The sequence below is a fragment of the Centropristis striata genome, chromosome 20, assembly GCF_030273125.1.
Source record: "Centropristis striata isolate RG_2023a ecotype Rhode Island chromosome 20, C.striata_1.0, whole genome shotgun sequence".
NCBI classification, from domain to species: Eukaryota; Metazoa; Chordata; class Actinopteri; order Perciformes; family Serranidae; genus Centropristis; species Centropristis striata.
The window spans coordinates 21,554,907-21,578,775 of NC_081536.1; the positions used below are offsets into that span (position 1 = coordinate 21,554,907).

At 40.0% G+C, this 23,869-nt stretch overlaps 2 protein-coding genes across 3 annotated transcripts in view; both read left to right on the top strand.

Moving 5' to 3' along the window:
• The first annotated feature begins 1,175 nt into the window (after positions 1 to 1,175).
• Positions 1,176 to 10,725, top strand: cnrip1b (cannabinoid receptor interacting protein 1b). 2 transcript variants are annotated; one of them, XM_059323874.1, is made up of 6 exons: positions 1,176 to 1,278; positions 4,141 to 4,290; positions 4,382 to 4,528; positions 5,815 to 6,145; positions 7,560 to 7,704; positions 8,667 to 10,725. In XM_059323874.1, the coding sequence occupies exons 4-6, from the start codon at positions 5,967 to 5,969 to the stop codon at positions 8,829 to 8,831; spliced, it is 489 nt and encodes a 162-aa protein (XP_059179857.1). In that variant the 5' UTR covers positions 1,176 to 1,278; positions 4,141 to 4,290; positions 4,382 to 4,528; positions 5,815 to 5,966; the 3' UTR covers positions 8,832 to 10,725. The 2 variants fall into 2 exon arrangements, with proteins under 2 accessions (XP_059179857.1, XP_059179856.1); XM_059323873.1 differs by lacking the exons at positions 1,176 to 1,278; positions 5,815 to 6,145; positions 7,560 to 7,704; positions 8,667 to 10,725 and adding an exon at positions 3,651 to 3,927 and having other exon boundaries at positions 4,382 to 4,991.
• A 2,489-nt stretch (positions 10,726 to 13,214) lies between these two features.
• The window catches only part of LOC131993130 (calcineurin subunit B type 1), a 35,278-nt gene continuing 24,623 nt past the window's right edge, over positions 13,215 to 23,869 (top strand). Inside the window, exon 1 of the mRNA XM_059358876.1 lies at positions 13,215 to 13,437. Coding sequence (XP_059214859.1) covers positions 13,435 to 13,437 — 3 coding nt within the window. The 5' untranslated portion in view covers positions 13,215 to 13,434. The remainder of the gene's footprint in view (positions 13,438 to 23,869) is intronic.

Genomic DNA, 23,869 nt, shown 5'->3' on the forward strand with positions numbered 1-23,869 from the left:
ATCCTTCCTATTGACTATTGAATGGAGCACATTGTACTAGCATAGTAATTTGTTTGTTTTCTTTTGTGCCTATTTAGTTCTAACATTTAAATACCCTGTTGTCGTAATACATTCGTGTCATTGAAGCACTGTGGGGTTGTTTTTGTGTATTAAAAAGTATAACTGTTTTTCTCCAATTCCACTTGATTGATTTCTTTCACCATGCAGTTAAGATACAGGCAGGTGCCTCGGTGATGATGTTATTATAATAGGATCAGTTCAGTCCTTCTAATCAACACAGTGAAGTTATTGAAGAGTTATTAAAAATGGCTATAATTCACATTGTCCCTTCACTTGTTTATTGTTTAATTTCTCAACTGAAAGTAGTTTTGCAAAGTTTACTTTTCTGTATTTTAACTTTTCACATGTTGATTTAATCCACCTCCAGCGTCATACTGCTGACGTCATCAAGTGCAATTTCCTTTTTTGAAACGCCAGCCTACTGAATATTTTTAACAAAGACGTGGACTTATTTTTCCTGTTGTGATCAAAGTCTGACCTCTAGTGGTCAAATATCGGTATTGCAGGAGCAGTTCATGTGAAAGAAGAAGTCTATTTTGTTTTGAATATCTGGATTTATCAAATTTTATTTTCCCATTTAGACCTAGTTCATATTGTAGTACATCTATATTATTGGGTAGTAGCACGTTAACGGTGTTCAATAATTAATTTAAACTCATACTGTTTACTCCCTACCATGTTACTAGAGGTTATTTCAGCTTCATATTGAGGCCAATAAAAACGATTAAATAATCTAAAGAGGTCTTTTTGTCACTACAATCACAAAATGAACACAGTAGTTGCTTACATCTGGATGATTTAATAAAAGTGATGCCACATTATTATTCAACATAGGCTATATTTGGTGCTATGCAATAAATAGTCTCTTCTAGTCTGTTGTGTAGTAATCTTATATTTTAAACATTACTAATGCAGAAGTTGTCAGCCAAGTAGAAAGACAGCAGTAGAAATTTCCCCTCCTGATCACTTCAAAAACAAGGTAACAGCGCCATCAAGCGGTGAAATTAGTTAATGAAAAGGATAAAATACAATTGGATTTTTTTTCTACTTTCCTAAAAACAGATAATAATGGTGTAAAGTTGCCTGTATTTTATTTCTGTTTTGAAGTGATCATGAACCAGCTGTTTTGAGCTAAGTAATGCAATTATCCAGGTAACGCTCACCATGGTAACGCTCCATCACTTTGAAATGTGGGGGTCGGCAAAGGTACATTACAAGGTGGGTTACTTTATAATCAGATTGAGCTCTCTGCGATCATTGGATATATTTGTCCGGATGCTTAACGACACAACGTCGATTTTATAAGCTATAGACAGTATTTAAATGTGAAAGACTAACGCTATTTCCTTTACGCTAAACTTTAGCATGCTAACGCAAATTAGCTAGCTACTTTAGGCTAATGACGCGAGTTAGCAAACTCCGACAATACAGACGCTTAAACTACTCTTTTTAAATGTGTTTTGAATATTATTATCGCTAGCTATTTTAACCTCAATACAAACTGCACTTTTGACATCACGCCTGGCCAGACGTCAATATTGTTAACAGGTTTACACCTCCCGTTACAACTCACATCGTTAGCTACCTGGGATAGACTATGACAGCAAAAAACGTTACAGGTGAAATCTTTGCCTCACCTGTACGGTATGGTCGGGTCAGCTGGCTAGCGTTAGCTACAACTGTCACTTGCTGTCGGTGAGAGACATATTTTTCAGAGGAGGGTAACTTTACAGTTAGTCAGCAGGGGCGCTCGTTTTCAGCCTGTATGCTAGCTGTGTACCCTGTTTGGTAACGAGGCTGTGATGTTAGCTTCACATGGGGTTTGACACATTATAGTCTAGGCTTTTTCTGGCTCTGTTTGCTCAATTGAGCAGTCAATGTATCTTTGCAAGTTTCTCTGGGTAGGTGGGTTATAATTTACTTCATGCGTATTCTGATTTAATTAATTATTATAATTTATTTGACTCTTCACTGTAACCCTTGAAGATATAAAACAAGTAGATCTAGAGCAAAAATTAGACAACTACAAATTATTTCCACTAACTGTTTATCTTTTTTTTAATTGTTTTTTCTATTTATGCTATCCACCAAAAAAAAAAGTTTACATTACATTTAGTCATTTAGCAGACGCTTTTATCCAAAGCAACTTACAGGAAAAAAGGGGAACAATCAAGGTATAGTGCAATAAGAGCCATTAGTGCAGCAAAAGTGCTAGTGAGGATTTGTTAAGGAGTAGAATTGTCGTGTGGTGCTCGGAGAGAAGATGCTCTCTGAAGAGCTGGGTCTTCAGGAGTTTTTTAAATGTAGAGAGGGACGCCCCTGTTCTGGTAGGAACTGGTAGTGCGTTCCACCAACAGGGAAGAAGAAATTGCCTTGGGCGAACAGGTGGCAGGGCCAGGCGCCGTTCATTGGAAGAGTGCAACGGTCGTGAGGTAGCATATGCCTGAATCAGGGCGTTCAAGTAGCTGGGCGCAGTACCAAGACAACTTTATAGGTGAGCATTAGAGATTTGGATTTGATGCGGGCCGCAACAGGTAGGTGAAGCTCGATGAGCAGTGGTGTGACATGTGACCTTTTTGGCTGGTTTTAGACCAGGCGCACCGCCGCGTTTTGGATCATCTGAAGAGGTTTTACTGTGCAGTCTGACAGGCCCGTCAGGAGGGTGTTGCAGTTGTCAAGTTTTGAGATGACGACAGCTTGTGTCAAGAGTTGAGTTAGGTAAGGCCTGAGATCTGATGTTGTAAAGTGCAAAGCGGCATGACTGGGCAACAGAGGCAATATGACTGGAAAAGGTGAGTTGGTCATCAATCATCACCCCTAAGTTTCTCACCACCCTGGTGGGGACAAGACACAGGGAGTCAATTTTGATGTTGATGTCATGGTTTATTGTAGGTTTAGCAGGGAGGACCAGCAGTTGTGCCTTCATCCAAGTGGCTATGTCTGAGAGGCAGTCAGAGACCCGTGCAGAGACCGACGGGTCATCAGGAGGAAATGACAGATGGAGCTGAGTGTCATCTGCATAGCAGTGATAGGAAAAGCCATGTGAGCAGATAACCTGACCCAGAGAGGTGGTGTGGATAGCGAATAGCAGGGGCCACAGTACTGAGCCCTGGGGAACCCCGTGGAGAGGCAATGCAAGTAGACAACTGTCCATGCCAGGATACACTGAATGAGCGTCCTTTCAGGTAGGAATCAAACCAGGACAGAGCCAAGCAAGAGATGCTAATTTTAGAGAGAGTAGAGAGGAGGATGCGATGGTTAACTGTGTCAAATGCAGCTGACAAGTCAAGCAGAATGAGAACTGAGGACTTTGCTGCTGCTCTTGCTTCTTTTAAGGCTTCTGTCACATACAACCGAGCAGTTTCAGTTGAGTGACCGCTATTGAAGCCAGATTGATTTGGATCAAGAAGATTGTTCTGTAGGAGGAATTTGAGAGTTGCTTAGCGACCGCCCGTTCAATAGTTTTGGATAAGAATGGAAGAAGGGAGACAGGGCGATAGTTCTCGACTGCAGCAGGGTTGAGAGAGGATTTCTTGAGTAGAGGTGTTACCCGAGCTGCTATGAATGCGGTGGGAAAAGTGCTGGAGGACAGTGACGCATTAATCACATGTGTGATAGCTGGCGTGATGGTTGGGCTAATGGATTGAAGAAGGTTTGTTGGTATAGGGTCCAACGAGCATGTAGTAGGACGGCTAACCTGATTGCCTTTAACTCTGATAATGCGAGTGTTATGAAAGGCCAGCCCCACGTCCAGGACCTTGGCTGCACTTGCCACCTGGTACAGCTGACCACTTGCTGTGGCATCAGAGCAGCCCAGGTACCGGTGGAAGACATCCTGGTGGGGATATACACCCACTTTGATAAAAGGTAAATGCATACATATGGGCATGCTATTTCTCTCGCATAATGTTGTGTGTGTTACAATGTAACAACATTCCATGTTGGCTAACTCATGAAAAAGGTGGGGCCTGCAGTTATTCTTTACTCACTCACTCACTCACTCACTCACTCACTCACTCACTCACTCACTCACTCACTCACCAATTCCAACCACTAACAGAGTAATTTTCTATCTCTCAGTGCAAAAAGATGTGAAGTCTTCAAAGAGTTTGTAGACTCTCCTCATTCAGACCAGCTGAAGCTCCTCAGGTACTGCAGCACCAGATGGCTGAGTCTGTTAATCTGCATCCAGAGGGTGCTGAACCAGTGGGATGCAATACAGATAGGATGGTAACTCCACTCAGCAGATATCTACACATTTTACTATGCTATATTTCCCTTTTAACCGTGTATTGCCACCCTGTATCCCTATGTATTGTAGGCCTACTTCAACAGTCATGAGGAGGTGGAGAGGAGCGTTAAAGTGCGTGATCTGGCAAGCCATTTGCGTGATCCAATCGTGAAGACCTACTCCCTGTTCCTGAGTGCTGCCCTTAAGCCTTTATCTGAATTTAACATTGCCTTCAAGGTGGGTGTCAATGATATTGAATGAATGAGTGAATAATAGTATAAAATTAAATGTTTGTGCTTATTGTAGCATTGTTATTTCACTGTTATTTTGTTGTGACCATTGATATTATCTACAGTCAGAGGGAGTACAAATTCTACCTCATACCAGCCAGGGCAATCGTGGGTGTACCTCTCAGCAGTGGTGTAGTCTACGTGATATGCAGTATACGCCCTATACTGGCTAGATTTTTTTTTCTTCCCATATATCCACTTGATGCGCGAGCATACGTAACAACATTATTTTGTGACAGCTTTCACACATTGATTAATTCATTAAATTAACCCAGTCTGTGTTCACCCTCCATCCCTGACACTCCATCCCACCCATCCCATAAAAACCACAAACTGAGAAAGCGACATCTCAACATGGAGCAGTGAGGGAACACTGGAGGCAGGTTAGAAATTAATTAGATTAAATAAATAAAAAAATAAAGTAAGGTAAGATAAAATAAAAACTAAAAGTAAATAATAACAATAAAAAGTTTTTAAAAATCTAGATAAAAAAGATAAAAACAATAAATGAAAACTATTATAGGACTGGTTCCCTTTGCTCAGCGAACTTGCACAGGTAAACTTGCTTGTCTTAGCCTGGTCTGTCTTCCCTGAGGACAAATTGCTCACACCTGGGTGTTGTAGTCAACCCTAGATGGCCCCTTAATTGCTCACTTGCTCTCACATAGGTGAATTCTGAGGATTCAGAATTCGGAAAGGAATGCAGATTTAGGCTAATCACAGAAAATATTCAGAGATATGCTGACCGCCCCAGTTGAAAAACTCTTACTGCCTATCGTCCGAGTATGCCTCCATGAATAATTCTAAAAAAGAGCTACAAAACCATTCATTAAGTCAAAAGAGTTTATTTTCTGAATAGAGAGTCTCATGATTGGTGAACCCTGAATGGAATGCTGTGTAGATGTAGCCTATACAGTTTCTAATTTAATTAGCCTATATATTTTTTCATCCCTGTTGTCTATTTATGGTAGCCAAGTTAGGGGCTGCTTTATGTTCATTATTAACATTTTTTTGTTCAGCCATTCTTATTCCAAGTCCAGTCCAGTCCTTCCAGGATCCATTGAGGTACTCCACAGAGTCTTAATTGGCTGAACTAACACTTTCTAATTATACTAATGAAGAAGAGGAGTAAACAATAAAGAGAGGGAGAGAGAGGGAGGGTGTCGGAGTTAGGGATTGAGAGAGAGAGAGAGAGAGAGAGAGCAGTTGGTCAGGATTAGGTCTGTGCTGCAGGTTGAACGGGATTACGGCGCGCTGCGCGGCACAATTCCCCGTGCTGTGCGCTCTTATGGACCTCTCTGCACGGCATTTCTCCGTCTGCCAGAACTAGTCGACACTTCACCCACATCCTGAAATCTTGCTGATATACTGAGCTTTATGGAAACATGGCCGACGTCCCTCAACTCGTAAAAATTGGGATTTCCTTGAAGATGCTTCCCAACAACACAGCAGTTCACTTCAAATCAGACGGCGCCAGGTTCGGACAGACCCGGACCATCAAGCTGCTGACCGGGTCCAAATACAAAATCGAGGTGGTCGTTAAACCAGGAGCGGTGGAGGCCACGTAGGTATTCCTTCTGTTTTTGTTTGAGGCGTTGATTATTCTGACCTGGGCATGAACATAACTGCTATTTTAAATCTAGTGATTCTAGAAAAAAAAAGGTCACGTCAGGTGATTTTATTTAGATCACCTTATTTACACATAAACGCCTCACACATTTAGGCTACACTCAATGGGGAGATTGCAGATTTCTTTATGGGAACGCAAAGGGAACATAATGGAGCCCAAATAGATGGAGATTATGTTGTTTGAACGTGGAATCGCTGATAGATGGCTGTTAATTGTCCCTATAATAACCCCTTCGTTTGGGCGAAATTTAAGTGACGGTAGGCTACTATGTGGTATTTTTTAGTGGTTAATCTAGTTAAAATGTTCACTGTTATCTGTAAAATATTTCTTAAATTGTTTTGGTATGTTAACTGTTCGTTGTGCAATACACTGTTGAACAGAGCATTTGTCTGCTCCGTTGCCTGAACAAACCCTAGATTTTCCCCTCATAAATACACTAAATGTATATTAATTGATGGTTAATTAAAGCACCAAGGTAGACGTTCATTCCATGCATACAATGATAGGCTGCTGGTGACCTTAACAGAAGGCAAATGCAGATTTTAAGGCCGCATTCAGGGGCTGTAGGATATATGCAAGGACTACTGCACGTGAAGTGTAAAAAATGATGTGATATTCAATATGTAGAGATAACATAACCACACGTACGAATTCCTAATTGTATATTAGTATCAAACTTTAATGTCGTTGCAGTGTTTTGCTGTGTTATTTCTGACCAAAAGTCCTGCACTCTAACAAGTCGTTTTTCCAAGTCAGGCGCCTGAAAGTAGGATTTTACGAGGAGTACATGAAGGCAACACAAACCCCAATTGGCTGCATGTCAAATCCGCCACAGATTAGGACTCCGGCGTTTGGACTATGTTTCACCGCCCCCTTGTGATTTGCCTACAGTTCATGATTATGTAATGAATGTTGTTGTACTTCTATCTCCAAATAAGGATTAGTGTCGAACATCAAAAATATGACGCCTGGATGATCACCCAGCTGTAGAAATAGATCACACGTGATGCATAGGAGTAGTGAATCTGGGCTATGCTCATGAAACACAGCTGCAGAGCTATTTCACTGGATGATTTGTCAACATGATATTTTGAGCAAAAAATCCGTCATTGAGTATGAAGCTCGTAGTATCACTATAGCACTTTATTGTCCTCCTTATGACATAAAATGATCAGGTTAATCTGTTAATTACAGCTTTTAAATTGCATGAGCTATTTTTAATACATCCAATCAATCAAATACATTTGGGTAAATCTTGTCTTTGTTATTAACACATGTTTTGTTTCTAACATCTTGCTATGCTTGCAAGTTTATTTCATTATTGGCTGTGCTGTGTATCTGTCTGCAGCTCGATGAGTGTGGGTGGAGTGACTTTTCCCCTGGAGCAGCAGTCCAAAGACCCCCAGTCAGTGGTCTACACTGGTCAGTATGACACAGAAGGAGTGGCACACACCAAGAGTGGAGAGAGGCAACCAGTTCAAATCAGCATACAGGTATGTATATACTGCACACAGTGCAGGAAACTAACTTTACTCTGGAAGCAGGAGGGAGAAGTCCCCTAAGGTCTTCCTTGTTCCTTTCTTTAAAGGAACTATAAGTACCTTTTAACTGGTTATTAAACACACAATTTAATACTGATTCCTCTATATCACCCACATAAGCAAATCAGGCCATCATTGAGAATACTGGCTATTTTTATACAGTTATTCTAGTTATTTCTGTCTGTTCAGTCTGTTTTGAATAATTCAGGCGTAAAAGATACAATAATGCAGATTCTCCAGAACCTCCTTCACCTCAGACTCCAGCCTGACCAGCCTGCTGTGGACAAAACTGTCAAAAGAACAATGTGTAAAAGCTGTAAAAGAAATCAAAATTAAATCAATAAAAATAAATCAATGAGCAATGCCACACAAACACACAGCACTGTGAAACCACATCAAAATGAGATGTGCATTTTCTTGGTTCACACATGTACCACAACATTAGTTCCCGTGTTCTAGCTGAATCTTTTCAGCCAGCAGCAACACACAGATGCTTGGAGGAAGCAGCTGGTGTAGTTCCTGGAGAAGGAAAGCACTGCCATCTAGAGTACAATAATCACATTTAAGTTTAAAGTAACTCATGTCTTGTTTTTTTATTCTTCTAAGGAGAAAGTTCTTACAAATAAAGTTGAATCTGGTTTGATGTGTCATCATGTTTTCTGTCTGACCCATATGTCCAGTTTACACCCGAGGGATGACATGTTTATGTGTGTATGTATCCATCTGTCCAGTCAGTGTGCCTCCTCTTCATTTCACCTTCACATGTTTTTACACATGATGATAAAGTGTGTGTCTGCTTGGCTTTCTTACTTGTGTGTTCCCATCTGTTCACTCCGTATGTCTCATATTTAGTGCATCAAATATGTATATAAATGTATTATATGTACTCATCTGTGCATGTGTTTCCCCTACAGTTCACAGAGGCCGGAATGTTTGAAACAGTGTGGCAGGTGAAGTACTACAACTACAACAAGAGGGACCACTGCCAGTGGGGAAACAGCTTCAATAGCATCGAGTACGAGTGCAAACCCAACGACACGCGCACGCTCATGTGGGTCAACAAGGAGATGTTTGTCTGATGGAAATATTCACTTTGTACAAAATAACAAGGTGTGTCATTTCTAATTGTAAGTGTGTCATGATGAAATTAACATTTGAATCCCTTCTTGTTGCTTAAAATCTACTGTCAATTAACTCCACTTAAGGGGGCTTTATTGTAGTCTTTCACTCTTTGAAAAGATAATACAACCTTCCCCTCTCTTGTGCTGTAAAAAATGCATTAGACTTGCAGCCAAATCAGATTCTATGGCAGAACATTTAAAGTGCAGTGATGTTGCCAGTCTTGTCACAGTGGTTTTGTGTGTTTATGGTGGTTATATGAGCATGTCAACATGAACATATGAACCATTTTATTCAGGTTTAAATAAGACGTGGCACTTCTTACCAACCTACAGTTTTAATTATGCATTGAAAGACTAATGTTATATGACGTTTTTAGATAAATACTTATGATGTACTGTCCGGTTGTGGTAATCCTCAAGTGTGTTCAGACTTATGTGTGCCTGGGTGTTTAGCTATTGTGTGTGTGTGTGTGTGTGTGTGTGTTACAAAATGGTGCTTGTACAAATGTTTTTTTGTACTTCCAAGCTCTACATGTGAAGAGTTTCATTCCAAATTGATTTCCTTATATTTCCAGAAATTCCTGTCATGTCATTTCTTAGGAAACTGTTTTTTTAGTTCAGCTCAGTCTCGTGTCCTTGCATTAATGACATTTTGATTTAATTGGCCTTGGGCAGAATTTTTCCCATCTGCCCTCATATGGGAGCTTGCCATAACATCTGCAGCTTCAAATCATGTATGCAGCAAAGCAGGGCAATAAGGCCCAATGGTAACTGTATACTTCTACTTCAATACATTTTGAAGCAAATATTGTACTTCTCACTCCACTACATTTAGCTGACATCTTAAGTTACTTTTCAGGTTGAGATTAAACATGAAAAAATATAGTTTTTATAAATTATCTAGCATATGTAGCAGTTTAAATAAGTCCATTAAAACAGTACAATAAACAGTAAAATTCTGCTTACATAAATTTGAATATTTTATTATTTTAATAAAATATTTTGATGCTGATACTTTTACACTTTTACTTAAGCAAGTTTTGAATGCAGGACTTTTTCACAGTGTGGTATCAGTATTTTTTGTTAAGTTAGGGACCTGAATACTTGTTCCACAGTGGATATGGCCAAAGAAAATATCTATGCATAGTTAAAATGAATTCAGATAAGGGGATTTTCCATCAGCGATCGACCAATAAGACTTTCACCTTTCAGTCATCCTCATCAAGCTGAAACTTTTCTCTCACTGGAGATACTGCTTCTTTGTAGTGGTGGACGTAGTGGAATGCTGTGGTGGACGAGATCATTGTTTTTCTGAAATAAATAGAAGATAATGCAGTGCTTACAAAAAAAAAATTACCCCGTACCTTGAAAAAATCTTTCACTGGCTCTCGAAAGTGTTCAGGTCAGCTCCTGTGTGAGCCTCTACGAGCTGCTGTTACCCCGGAAAGACGAGAAATGGAAGAAGAATATGTCTATCTTCTCAAAATCCTGCTCATCTCCTTTTACAGTGACTCTGCAGTGAACTCAGTCAGGACCTTAAAACCGTAAAGTTACCCAAAATCTTAAGTCAACTTTTGCCACTGTATTTTGGAATGAAACTCTGTGTAGCTGTGTGTATGTGTATTATTTTGTGGTACAGTATTGGATGTAGGAACTTTGTATTTGGGTGGAGTTGTGCCCTATGTACTGCGTGTTTGTTTTCTCTACCTCTTCCAAAGGACTTAGCCATGAATATGAATTGTGTTCATTACAGACAAATATGTATTTGGAATATTAAAAACACAATTGTTAATGACGTATGTTAAAATATTTTTTCTATTTCTAGTGGTAACTTGTAATATTTTGAAAAACAGTATTTTTGTACAGTGAACCATTTGAAATGTTTTCATATTATTGTGTGATAGAAACATTTTTAAAATATTTTCTTGAATTGACCTATGCAAAAAATCAGAGCAACAAAATAATGAAATGGTGCAAAATAGTGGTGGATTTACATACCATTCTGACCTTTTTGTGAAAGTGTTGTCTGTTTATAATGTTATTAATAGTAAATTGGGAAATCTTCTTGTGTGGCAAATGTATTCATTTTTGTGAACTACCAGTATATCACAAACACAACATTCATTTCCCCCTGATCACAGTACAGAGGCTGTTAATCTCAGCAATTGGTCTGACATTCGGGTATATAAAAAGAGGATAGACAAAGCACAGCTGTGTCCTATAGGATACAGATATATCTGGGTTAAAAGGAATTCATGCATTCAAACTTGGAGCATTGATTAGGCTACAACTGATCTAAATTTAGTTGAAAACGTAAAGATCTTGTATATTATCTTGTCTATTATAAAAAAAATTGTTACTTCAACAGCTTTATAGTGGACTGCCTGCTTCATAATAAAATAGTTCTTGGAATTATGTTAAACCAACAGTAAGATGGCCAAGATGTCAAAAAAGTTTCACTTTTTAACATTTTATCATGTAGAATATGTAGAGCTCCAAATCAGTGCTTTGCCAACTTGACAGAACATCTGCTGCAACAATAAAAGATTGCCTTTTCTTCTACCACATCAGGGATGGTCAACTGGAGGCCCGGGGGCCGCATATGGCCCGCACCCTCACTTGAAGTGGCCCTCAGTACAACTACATGCATTTTAGCATGAAATCTTAAAAGTGCAGTTTAAGAACGCACAAAATGACTTCTTGCAATTAATGTTAGTCTGCTGTTCTTCCACTGAAAAAAAAAATTCATAGTAAGTGGTTATTTTTTATTTGCTTCAAACATTTTGTATTCCTATTCATATTGTTATACATGCAGGTGAGCATGAAATATATTAAGTTACTGCACTGTAAACATTTAAAATTGCAGTTTCATCTGGTGAAGTGCACGGTCCTACCACTACAACTCGCAATACATGTTGCCTACTGTGAGAGCGTCAGTAGTAGTTTCTGCTTTAGTACTCAAGCCCGACCGATACAGGAAACTTGAAGTTAAAATTAAATTCAAATTAATGATATGGCATATGGTTATTAAATTAATCACTTTTTAAGCCTAATTTGCATACAGCGTGTTTGATTGTCAACCATTTCTGGAAATGAAAACTGAAAATAAAATAAAAATAGATAAAATAATAGCTAAATAAACATTTTTGTTCAGTGTCAGTTTGCTGACCATTTAGCCTACACTAATTCTAAATCACACAAAGCATTGTCTTCTCCAACATGTGTCCTGTAAAAAAAAAAAATCACATTAACACATATGTACGGAAATGGACTTAAAGTCAGACTTAAAAGTCATAATTCTGAGAAAAAAATCAGAAATTCTGACTCTAAAGTCAGAATTCTGAGAATAAAGTCAGAACTCAAATATGTTTTCATGTGTGGCCCTAATCCTCTTCCATAGTATTGTACCCCAATACATATAGATACCTATATATTTGTGAAATGCCAATGTTGTTAAATTGGTTGAGTGTTTTTTCAGAATGAACACCTTTTTTTATCCGAAAATGTGCAATTTTTGCATACGTAGTGGAATGCTGTGGTGGACGAGATCATTGTTTTTCTGAAATAAATACAAGATTATGCAGTGCTTACAAAAAAAATGACCCCCGTACCTTGATAAAATCTTTCACTGGCTCTCGAAAGTGTTCAGGTCAGCTCCTGTGTGAGCCTCTACGAGCTGCTGTTGCCCCAGAAAGACGAGAAAAGGAAGAAGAATATGTCTATCCTCTCAAAATCCTGCTCATCTCCTTTTACAATGATGATGCAGTGAACTCAGTCAGGACCTTAAAACCGTAAAGTTACCCAAAATTTTTTGTTAACTTTTGCCACTGCATTTTTGACTTAAAGTCAGACTTAAAAGTCATAATTCTGAGAAAAAAATCAGAAATTCTGACTTTAAAGTCAGAATAAAAATGTGCAGTTTTTCTGCTGTATTGCCCCTCTAGAGCCACCTAAAATCTCACATGGTTCACAACACAAAGTATAGGCTTGGTGCTGTCAATGAGATTAAAGCCTGTACTATTGATTACCAATATGTGCCATAGAGATTACACAACATGAAGTTGTTCATGGTACACACAGCTCGCTGCCTGTAATTTGTGAAAAGGCCTGAGTGGGGACTTCCTGCAGCTCGGTCATGTCACCAGTAGGGGGAGCTCAAGCACAAACCTACTCAGGAGACAAAAATACAAATAAATAAATATAACCTATGTTTCCCGGATGTACAGTACTGCTGCACCTCCCCCCTTCGCCTCGTCTCTCCTCCCCTCCGCCACCGCCTGCTTGTCAAACCGAGCCTCCTCCTCCTTACTGTCCCCTCCCAGCGGGTCTCCCTCCCTGTGCCACTGCAGTGAAAGCCTCGGTAAAGGAGAGAGAGAGACGGAGAAGAGGGACCGAAGCTGGGTATAAAGCCAGGACGAGACCTCAGAGAGTACCACAACTATATAGCCTGTGTATTTTTTGTATTCCTCGCTACAGATCGGCGACATACCGACTCCCCCCCTCCCCCTGTTTTACCTCTTTTCCGCTCAGATCGCCTGGATTTCATCATCCGACCTGCAAGATGGTAAGCAGCAGCTCTTAATTTCTCTCTCCGCCGACTGGTAAACACACCAGTGGGCAGGCCTGTGTCCATTAATGTGGCGTTCTGACAGGCTTGTTTTTTTTTTCTCGTGGTGTGCGTTTTGCTCCAAGTCAACAACCGACAGCGTAGAGCTCCGGAGAGAAGGAAACGCTTTTCTCACCCACTTTTGGCTCCCTGTCGCGCTCTCTGTGCAACACCCCGGAGCTGACAGTAGCCTAAAGCCTGTGGCCCAGATATTTCTTATCCCTTCTCGGTACAGTCTACACTCTTATTAGCAACGGGCCCTGTGCAAATTAGTTTCCTGACAAAAATACACGCTTATTAGGCCTTGCTTGGCGACTGATTGTGGCACTTTTTACACACCAGACAGGAAAGCGCAACTCTGTGCAGTCATAACTCGCTCTGCATGGAGAGTATATTTCTATTCATCTCAGTGTGTTTTCTAGGTAGCATGGCGCTGTGTTTATAGTTGCAACAGTGTTTAATTTGAGCACAAAAGCTTTATTAAATAGATCGAGGCTACATTTGTTTCTGCAGGAGGCTGCCGTAACAGGCATACATAATAGTGTTGTCCTAATTAACTGGTCAGTCGTCTACGGTACATACACATTGTACATTTACTTTATGAGTGACACCTTGCTAGTGCATACTCAGAAGTGCCTTATTTCTTCGAGACATAGACTAAACAAGGTGCTGCAAACATTCCGAGATTCAGAGATTTGGCTAAATATTGACGATAGCATCACTGCAGCTGCTGCAGATTTGTTGGTTGCATATCTACAATGCTACAAGTTTCCCAGTCCACTACATCTGTGCTCTACTGGATTGAGATCCAAGGACTTCATGGTAATACAGTGAAGTCAATGCCATGGTTAAGAAAGCAGTTGAAGTTTTATTTGAGTTTGGTTATCCTGCAGGAAGTAGCCATTGAAAGTGATGAGCATGGTCAGCAACAACACCCAGGTAGGCTGTGACATTTGAACCATGCTCAGTTGGTACGAGAGGGGAGAAATATCCCCTACATTACCACTTCCAACCTGATGTGTTGATACTGGGTAGGATGGAGCCAGTCTCCGCTCCATCCACACTCCACCTCTTTGACCATTTTAAGATTATTATAGTCAGGAGGAGTCAAGGAAGGCGAAGAATCTCTCAGTTTCAGAGGACAGGACTGACACCCGGTGTGGTCTTCTTAAGTGTTCGATGTGTTGTGCATTCAGAGATGCTCATCGGCCGACCTCATATGTAAACACATGGTTATTTGAGTCATTGTTGCCTTTCTACTTGCTGGAAACAGTCTGGCCATTCTCGTCTGACCTCTTCCTTCAATTTTGGCCCAGAGAACTGCCGCTCACTGGACATTTTCTCTCTTACGGACCTTTCTCTGTAAACCCTAGAGATGGTTGTGCTTGAAAAACCCAGTAGATCAGCAGTTTCCAACAGCCATGCCACCTTCAAAGTCATTTAAACCACCTTTCTTGATTTGAAATGGTGAACCTGATAAACTGGCTGATGTGTGTGTGTATATGAAATGTAATATATATATATATATATATATATATATCACTATATGAAGGTGAGTTGCCTAGTAACTGTTTGGTATTCATGTCGTTAACAATAGGCGTATACCTGACCGTTCAGACCTGAAACCAGGTTCAGTTCAACATAGTATCTAAATTTATGGACGTGTCAAGGAAATGTGGGCTCTTTGTACAAGATTTAAACTCCCCTCTCCTCCCCCCACTGTCTTCTCATACCCACAATACCTTTCCATCCAATCAAAGACCAAATACACGTTCATGGCATAGATCAATTTTCTGACCATGTCAGCATGCAGTAGCCATTTCTTAACTATTATTATATATCCACTGAGAACTGTTTTACTATTTGTTGTTCCTTGGACACGAAAACTATATTTATTTCTTGTACCACTTTGTTTGAGGTACAGCCAGTTGCGTTATTATACCTTGAGGAAGCTTTATTTGTGTGGGGTTTTATGGATTTGGGTTTCTCGGACCTGTTATTTACTCATAGAGTTTAAACGTCTGTAAATATTGACTCGAGGCAGGAAGCTGTCAATAGATTCACAAACTAAAGCTGGAGTAATAAATCATCCAGTCAGATATATAAAGGCTGATATTAGCTTATTGTAGTTATCAGCTGATGAATAACAATAAGTGCCAAAGGTATGTTTGAGGTGATATCATTAGATAGTTTGAACACTGACAGGTTTATTTACAGTCTGTAAAATCCTCTGCATTACATCTAACAAGCCCTTTTTAAAGAGTTTTGACTTGTGGAATAGGATAAGCACAGTTCAAATTAACATCAGTGAAGGCTTAGTTTTTCTTAAGTGTTCCAGTAAGCCATTCCAGTGCAACAGCATGCAAAAAATCACGATCTTGAAATGGAATACAGCCATAATGAATTTTATTAAATACATATTTGCTACTATGTCAACTAAAAATTTCAGCTGTGAAAAAATGTTTTCAGACCATGATGTAAGCACAACTATCGCCAAAGGTCAGCTGTAATTTCAGGGGAGAAAAAACTCTTCTTTCATTTACATATTCTGTAGAGATGTGTAACATTTGGACCTGTGAATACAGCACTTTGAATTTGCATTGTTACGAATGATGCCAGCTCACAAAGTGTGAACTCACCTGCGGCGTGTTTTAAGAAGTACATTTCCTGAGATATCTGTATGAGTAAAACCTCAAATCTGGAGCACTGGCTGATGGTAAATAGTCAGTAAAGTGGCTTTTTGGTTGGATAACTGCTGTATTGCTATGAAGAGCTCATGCTTTAAAATTCAAGGTTAATGTGCCTGAGGTAATATTCTGCATGTTATGGTGCAACTATAAGGGATAACATACACACAAGAGCCATTGAATCAGCGCAGCATCTTCTGTTCATGACACATTATTCAAATCTCCTCTTTCCTATAATAAATACATTAACCAGAGGCAGGTGAGCTAAAATGCTCAGACCACCTTGTTACAGTTGCCCTGCAGCAGTCCCAACTCTCTGCCAGGGTAGTAACTCATGGCCTGCATGTCATACAGATAGTGGGTGTTCTCAGCTGCAGGGGGAGGTTGGGGGCAGGGACGCACAGTTACTTAAGCATGTAGTGGAATGATCTGATGCTAAAGGGGACCATATGCTGCCTAGCAATCAAGCGCCACCCACATAAGGATCGAGCTGTAGCTAATGTAAAAGAGATAAAAGCCACAGCGAACCACCAGCAGAAGTGATGATCAACAGTACGTGATCCACACTGCACTTCCATCCAGCCCACTCAATCTGGATTTATTCTCCTCGCTGGCTGTTGCATCGCTGCAGTGCTTTGGCCTGCGCTGGGTCCAGCAGTCACCGACACAGGCCAAACGCTAGTCAGTAAACAACTATTTGTCTCGTGTTTTAGCCTTCGTGCCCAGCGAGTAGCCAAGTTTAAAGTAACGTTCAAATGGCATGTCGAGGGTAGCTTGCCTCTGCAATTACTGTCTCGAGCAGCATGTTTAGGGTATATTATGTCTGAAAGACTGTTCAGTAGCACTAAAAAGTTTAAAAGGTCAAAAATGTATGTATGCATGCAATAAATTATAGCCACTCAGGCTGTTGTAGGAGGAGGTGAAGGCGTGTTGAAAAGCTAGTTTGACTTCTTGAGAGTTGGGCATTGGTTCATGACCTGTTGTTGAGATGCTGAATCTATCGATGATTGACTTTTTTTGCCGATTTAAATCACCCAAAATGTCTTTCTACTGCTGCCTTATCAGCATTTAAGGCATCAAACGTGCTGCATATGAAAAAATCTCTGAAAAGCACATATTGCACACTATTAGTTGATGTATTGGAACCATGAAAACGTTTACCTGCATTGTCCATAGGCTGGAACCAATTTACCAAACCTTAGTCTGACTCACCAGATCTACACTGTTGTTATAAGCCATTTTCCTCTCTGTGCTATCAATTCTGCAGGAGCACCATCGCTGCATCCCGGGCTCAGCATCGCCCAAGACAATTGTGATTTTTTATGAAAAAATATAATCCAAACAGCATAATGATTATTGAGGCAGCCAAACGTCAATGCCTACAATCAAGTAAACTACTTCCAGAAAGTAAAAAAAGAAGACATGTTCATGTAATTGTATGATGTAAAATTTCTATAAACAGTTTTTTATTGGTGCATGTTGTGATATGAAAACATTGTTCAGTCCCTAATTTGACACCTTGACTTGAATAGATGAATATTGATGTTGATGCTGTTCATGGTGCTGCTGTTTCAATACATTCATTTACAGCTGTAGCTTTTTGCAAGACTCCATAAAGCCGTCATGTTTTTGTGTTTCCTTTTTCAAAGTGAAAACTGAATTGAATACATTTGTGCTGGAGGTGACAAATTGTAATCTATGGACTTAAATATATATATATATATATATATATATATATATTTGTTTGTTTGTTTGTTTGTTAGAGATCCTCACCAAAATTGCACCATGATACATTTCAGAAATTTTTTTGAAAGAAAATGAGGATAATAATACAAAAATGAGGATTCCCTCCGACATCAGTACTAGGACAGTACCAAATGTAATTTCTTTTTTTACAAATGACAACAATTAGCCCCAAAAAATGGGCGATAGCCAATATATTCATCCAATCACCCAACAGCTCAGCAGTTAAATGTTGATTTAAACGTCCAATGTCAATGTTATGAATGAAGCTTCGACGTATTCCTTACAACCCTGTTGTAGTGTTAGTGCTGAAAGTATAAATCAGTAATTCTCTCTGCCGGGACCTTCTTATGTCACTGCTTTATTAGTCAGTGTGTCCCTGTACTGATGACATCAAGATAAATTCCTGTATTGGGGAACAGTCCGTGTGAGATAAAGCAAGAATTGAATGTTCTCATATTACCAGCACTTTGTAAAAACGGTATAGCTGTATCACCACTCAGTTAATGCATAAGAAGATTTAGGCATTGTTAGTTTACACAGCATTATGAGGCCCCCAAAAGCCTTTATAGGTAAGCCCAAGTCAGGGATAGAAATGGCTGAGAGGATTAGCCTGCCAGAGTTCCTTCAAGCAGCTCAGATTTTGGTAATTATTTTCATATTTGCACTTGACTCTTTAATTTGGCACTGATCCTTCACACACACATATTCACACAGAAGTGCACACTTGAACGAAGAAGCAGGGATATGTGCAAACACACAGGCGATATTAAAAAACAAGACTTACAGGTGAGAGGTGATGGAGGAGAGTAACTGAATCTGTGTGCAAAGAGGCAGATCCTTCATGGCTCCTTGTGTATGTAATAGAGTAATTATTAGTGATACTGCGTCAGCTGGTTATTGGCCTGGGTTTTGCATGCTGTACAAAGTTGGGCTGAAAAATGGAGGGGTGAACTCTATTTAAAGACCAATCTTAAGGCTCGGCTCTGCTCTCACTGTGGCTCTGGAGGGTTTATCATAAAGCTTGCCTGTATGGTGAGCTTGATGCTGGCAGACTGGTTTGTGTGGAGGAGGGAGTCTAGTGAACTCTGAACTTATAAAGCAAGCAAGCAAAGCAGGGAGAAAAGGCACACCAAACACTTTTCCAACCCAAAAATGATGCATCCATAACGTGCACTGTGTGGAAAACTTACTTAAATATGCCAAGCTAGACACACAGATGTTTTAATTGATTCCCCATGTGCACACACACACATCAGCGTTCTTTGCTATTTCGATGGCTTTGTGGTTTATAGTGGTTTACAGTCATTTCTGCCCCTTACAAGTTCCCCGAGCCCTTGAGGACCTCATCAATTTGCATGTTTTTATCCGATTAACAATCCATTACCCACAATATTCCTTTTAAGAGGACATAAAAAAGAGGAAAAAAGGCAGCAAACTCACAGTACAAACAGAGAATGTTTAGTGTTTTCCTGAAAAAATACTCAAAAAGTCCCAGACACACTGTACATACTTTCTGAGGCTTCATGCTGAGATCTATTGAGCATAATAAATGTGCACTCCACTACTTTGGATACAGATGGACTGCTGCAGCATCCAGCAGCTTTTTTGAACATTACATGTGGCAATTTCCCTCTCCAGCGAGCAGCTGAATGAGCCATTTTGTCTGAAGAGGCCTATATAATGTGTTTCCTATTTAAAGTTGGGGATGTTTTGAGAGACATTTGCTTACATACAATCAAATAACAGCAGCAGTGCCTCTTGACACTCTCAGCCATGTTTATTCAGCAGATATCAAGTCTTTTATTGGTCAAGTACAAAAAACATACAGACTTGACTTGTTGGAATCAGTTCGGAGACATACACACATACACAAGCTGGTGTGTTGCGGGTTTTTGAGGTGGTTACTAATGTTTTTCTATATGATGAAATGAAGTTAGGAGTGATTTTCATCTGTCAATCCATTATAGGATTCAGGGAATGATGCATGCTGCTGCTCTGTTCTGCATTTTCTATATTATGCCAGTTGGCCCTAATGCAGACACTCCTGCACTTATTAATGTTTAGGATTTATGCAAGTCAATGCTCCATTCCAGTATGTTCTAGCTTGCAGTGGCTGCACTCAGAGGGCACCACAGTATTTTAATGTCTCTATTATATGCAACATCTTCAGTGCTACAAGTCTGATTTTGACAGTGTTTCCTTTCCGATTAACACATTTGATCAAGAAAGTGAATAAGTAGAACTTGCTGCTGCCTCATGCCACTGATGTGTCATTGACTGAAGCATTGCACCCAAACGGCAGATAAGGCAGCCTCCAGGCTTATATGTGTGTAATTCTGTAAGAGACGAGGAGGGTGGAGATGAAAATGAGCATTCTGCTTACCTGCATAGATGAAAAATTAAGTGAGAAATCTCATTTTTTATACACAGCATTAAGTTTTGTTCAAAGAGTCATCATCATATCAGTAATAAGAATAGCTAAAAGGGTTCAGGTGTGTCTTTTAGATATACTATACTTAGTCATTTCATGTCTGTGCAGTTGTTGGGACGCTATGGACAAAAATGGTAATTTTTACCATGTGGACTATGGGAGTTGCTGGTTTCCCTCTGCCTCGGCCTGTTAGTTTGTTTGTGATTTTGTGTGACTTTAATGGACTAAAATAACCCTTTAAAACACCAAAGTCTCACAGTTAAGCAATCATAGTAACTAATCGATGTAGTAGTAGACAGAAATCCCGTCTTCTGCGAGTCAAAGTTACTGTTTTTGTCAGTGGAGTCTGCTGGTTATAACAAGAGCATAGATAACCTCATATCACCATGCTTCAAAAATGTCAAATTATCCATTAAAGGTGCTCCCCCAAAAGTGCTTTATGATCAAGTTCACAGCCTTGGACATATGATAAAGGAGAAATTAGAAAATGGAAAGAGGTGAAGATTTAAACTCCGGTATAATGAGCAAGTTGTGATGAAAGGATCACTTACTACTAACCCAATACTGATCTGCTGTATGATTTTGCTTGACAAGCATTTTGAGTGACAGCAGAATACATCCTCATGTCCTGCCAACGATGTCTCAGAAAAGCCCCCAGAGTCTGCAGCCCCATGTACTGTATCCCCCAGTCTTTCATGTTATGACTGGCTCTGTAATTAGCCGGGTTTTTTGGGTCGTCCGTATCGTCGCTGTTGAACCAGCAACGATGCCAGACTCTTCATTATGCAAAACATGTTTTGTGTGCTAAGGCCTAATTGATTCTGAATGAAGCATGCATTATTGATGAGCCAACACAGCTCCCCCTCTCTCTTTCTCGTTCTCTTCCTGCTCTCTTCCTCTGTATCAAAGATGCCTTTTCACTCTGTTCACCTCCTTTTCTTGTATTTTATAATCATTCTCACTCTCTCTGGGGCAGCTCAACAAGAAATGTGGTTTGTTACAAAAGACATGCCAAGAGTTACTCCTGACTCAATGTCCACCACACCAGTGACCTAAGGCAGGCCTTAGTTAGTAAACCTGTAATCCTCAACACCAAATCTGCTTTGCTGTAAGTCTCTTTACCTCCAGGGGCCCTACAGCAGCACTTCAACCACAGAGGAAAACAGGGAAGCAGCTGAAAGCCCAACACTCACTTTGTTTATGAATTGAATTATTTTTTGGTTGCGCATCCTTCTGAGTTGTTGGACAGAAACTCTTCAAAACCTGTTTTTTTTTTAATCTTATTGGAGTTACTCCATTATTAGCTGGGGCTAGATGATAATTTAATATAATTTATCGCCTTACAATAGAGTGATATAATACCAAATGTATGTATCTAAATTGATAATAACAATCACATACCACTCATATTGTTAACAAGATATGAAATGACCTATGTCATGATAGAAGATTCCGTCCAGCCCTTTGAATCACTTAAGTTGACTTTTGCCAATAGTGACAAATACATTTGTCCTTCAGACCACCCACTGACTTGTCAACTACAGAAGAAAGCACTTGTAATCCCCTCAGCACTACCTGCTGATGTCCACTCGTGGTCTTACACTAGCTTACAAAGCTTTGGGGACACTGACATGTTTCGCCACTTGGATCTGTTTCATCTGGTCTGAAAACTTTCTTTGTGTTAGACATGTCATGTTGCAGTTGCGGAGCATGTTTTGTCTCATATTTAATAACTGGACACGTGAAGCTGTGTTTGTTGTAGTTTAAATGAACTCTGGTTTATATTATTTGTCTGTTGCACCAGGTTTTGTTGAAGGAAACACTTTGAATTTGAATTTGAAATCCTTGAACTCTTTTTGGAAAGCATTCACATACTCCTCAAATGGTCCCTTTTCCTAAGCTTCCATGTCCTATTTTGTTTTTATTCTGGTGAATTTGTATTTCATTGCACAAAGTGTTTAAACAACATGTTGATAGCTGTTTCCAGTAATTCATGGCAAAGAAGAACAAAGGAAACAGATCAGATGAGCCATAAAATATGATAGGGAAACTACTATTTCTGACTATTCTGACACCACATGAATGCAGCGTAAATGCTCCACCCTGCAGGGAATTAATTTGTGTATCTACCCCTTCATCTGGATCTGCTCCATAATTGAAAAGGCTCCTCTTTGACCCACACCCTTCCAAGTTTCATGATGAAGGGGACCAGGAGCATCCATAATCTTCCTGAAATGAGAAATAAAACTGATTTTCCTAAATGTTTCTGCTTATCAAGGCATTTCAACACTTCTAGCTGTTTGACATATTTTCTGACAGCTGAAGTTAAGGTGCAGTCTGTCTGGACTTATGTCATTACCTACTATTTCTGCATGACCTATATGTGGCTGCCAGCGAAGATAAAATAAAGTCTTCAAGCATAATTAAGTGCACTGCTCATGTAACACAGATCATGTGCAAAAAGTCACTATGGGTCCTTAATGGTCAGGCTCTAAAAGGCAACAATGAATCATTATTTTTTCTTTAGCTCTGACCTAGAGAACCAAAATAAAGGTGTGAACAACAACTCGAGTCTCATGTAGCACAGTGAGGGTGCATTGAGAGCCTGTCCTTGAGCGTAAGGACACTGGTTCAAGGCCTGGAATCCAGAATCCTGGTGTAGTGTCCTTTAGCAAACACTGTGTCTACAGCTCGTATAATGCTGCTCTGTAGTCGCTCTGTGTAGCAGAGCAAACAGAAGGACTTTTCCCTACAGAGATCAATAAAGTATCACATTGTCACTATTACCCACAGAGCCACACAGGCAACGGGACACTCAGCCCCAGTAATGCTGGAGTCATGCGCTACACACCGAGCTACACTGGAATTCAATCCATTCGACTGGCAGTGCCCACAGTCGACTCGTTGTTCCACAGAAGAAAAACCATGTACATGTCAGCCAGTGATCACTGCAGCAGCGGCTGACTCCGCTCTCCTGACAGGGTGTCAAATGCTAAGTCTCTCTCCTGGCTAATCCTGTGTCACCTCTTTCTCCTCGCTGCTCTTAAAATACCCCAGCCTCTCTGAGGTAAGTCTGCTGTTGTACGGCAGCACAGCGATAAGCCAGGAGATGACATAACTGGCACCGACCAGTTCAGTGTGTATAGTGTATTTATGTGTCACTGCAAGCAAAAGACAAAAGTAGCACTTCTTACATGACATAATGCATTACTAATGGTCTTTAGGTCCTCTCATGCAGGTTCCTTTGGTTCTAATCAAGGCGACAAGTTGTCTTAATTGCATTCACACTGTGACAAACCAGTCAAGACTCAATTCACTTTTTACATAATTTACCTTCTCTGGTTTTTGAACTACAGGAATTTGTAAAGATCGTAATGTGGGAATTATTTGCGGCTGCAGCATACCATCAACTCTCTGCTATGGAATGCCACAGCCCATCTCACCACAAACAACATTCTTTGAGTGTTTTCTGAACAATATAAGTTCAAATGGCCCAGTTTTTGTCTTCCAAATTTGAAATAAACCG

Excerpts from the sequence above, each read along its gene's own strand:
- cnrip1b (XM_059323873.1), top strand. The coding sequence starts at position 3,668 with ATGTGTGATAGCTGGCGTGATGGTTGGGCTAATGGATTGAAGAAGGTT. Across the intron at positions 3,928-4,140 it reads TACACCCACTTTGATAAAAG|TGCAAAAAGATGTGAAGTCT; the intron begins GTAAATGCATAC and ends TCTATCTCTCAG. Across the intron at positions 4,291-4,381 it reads GATGCAATACAGATAGGATG|GCCTACTTCAACAGTCATGA; the intron begins GTAACTCCACTC and ends TATGTATTGTAG.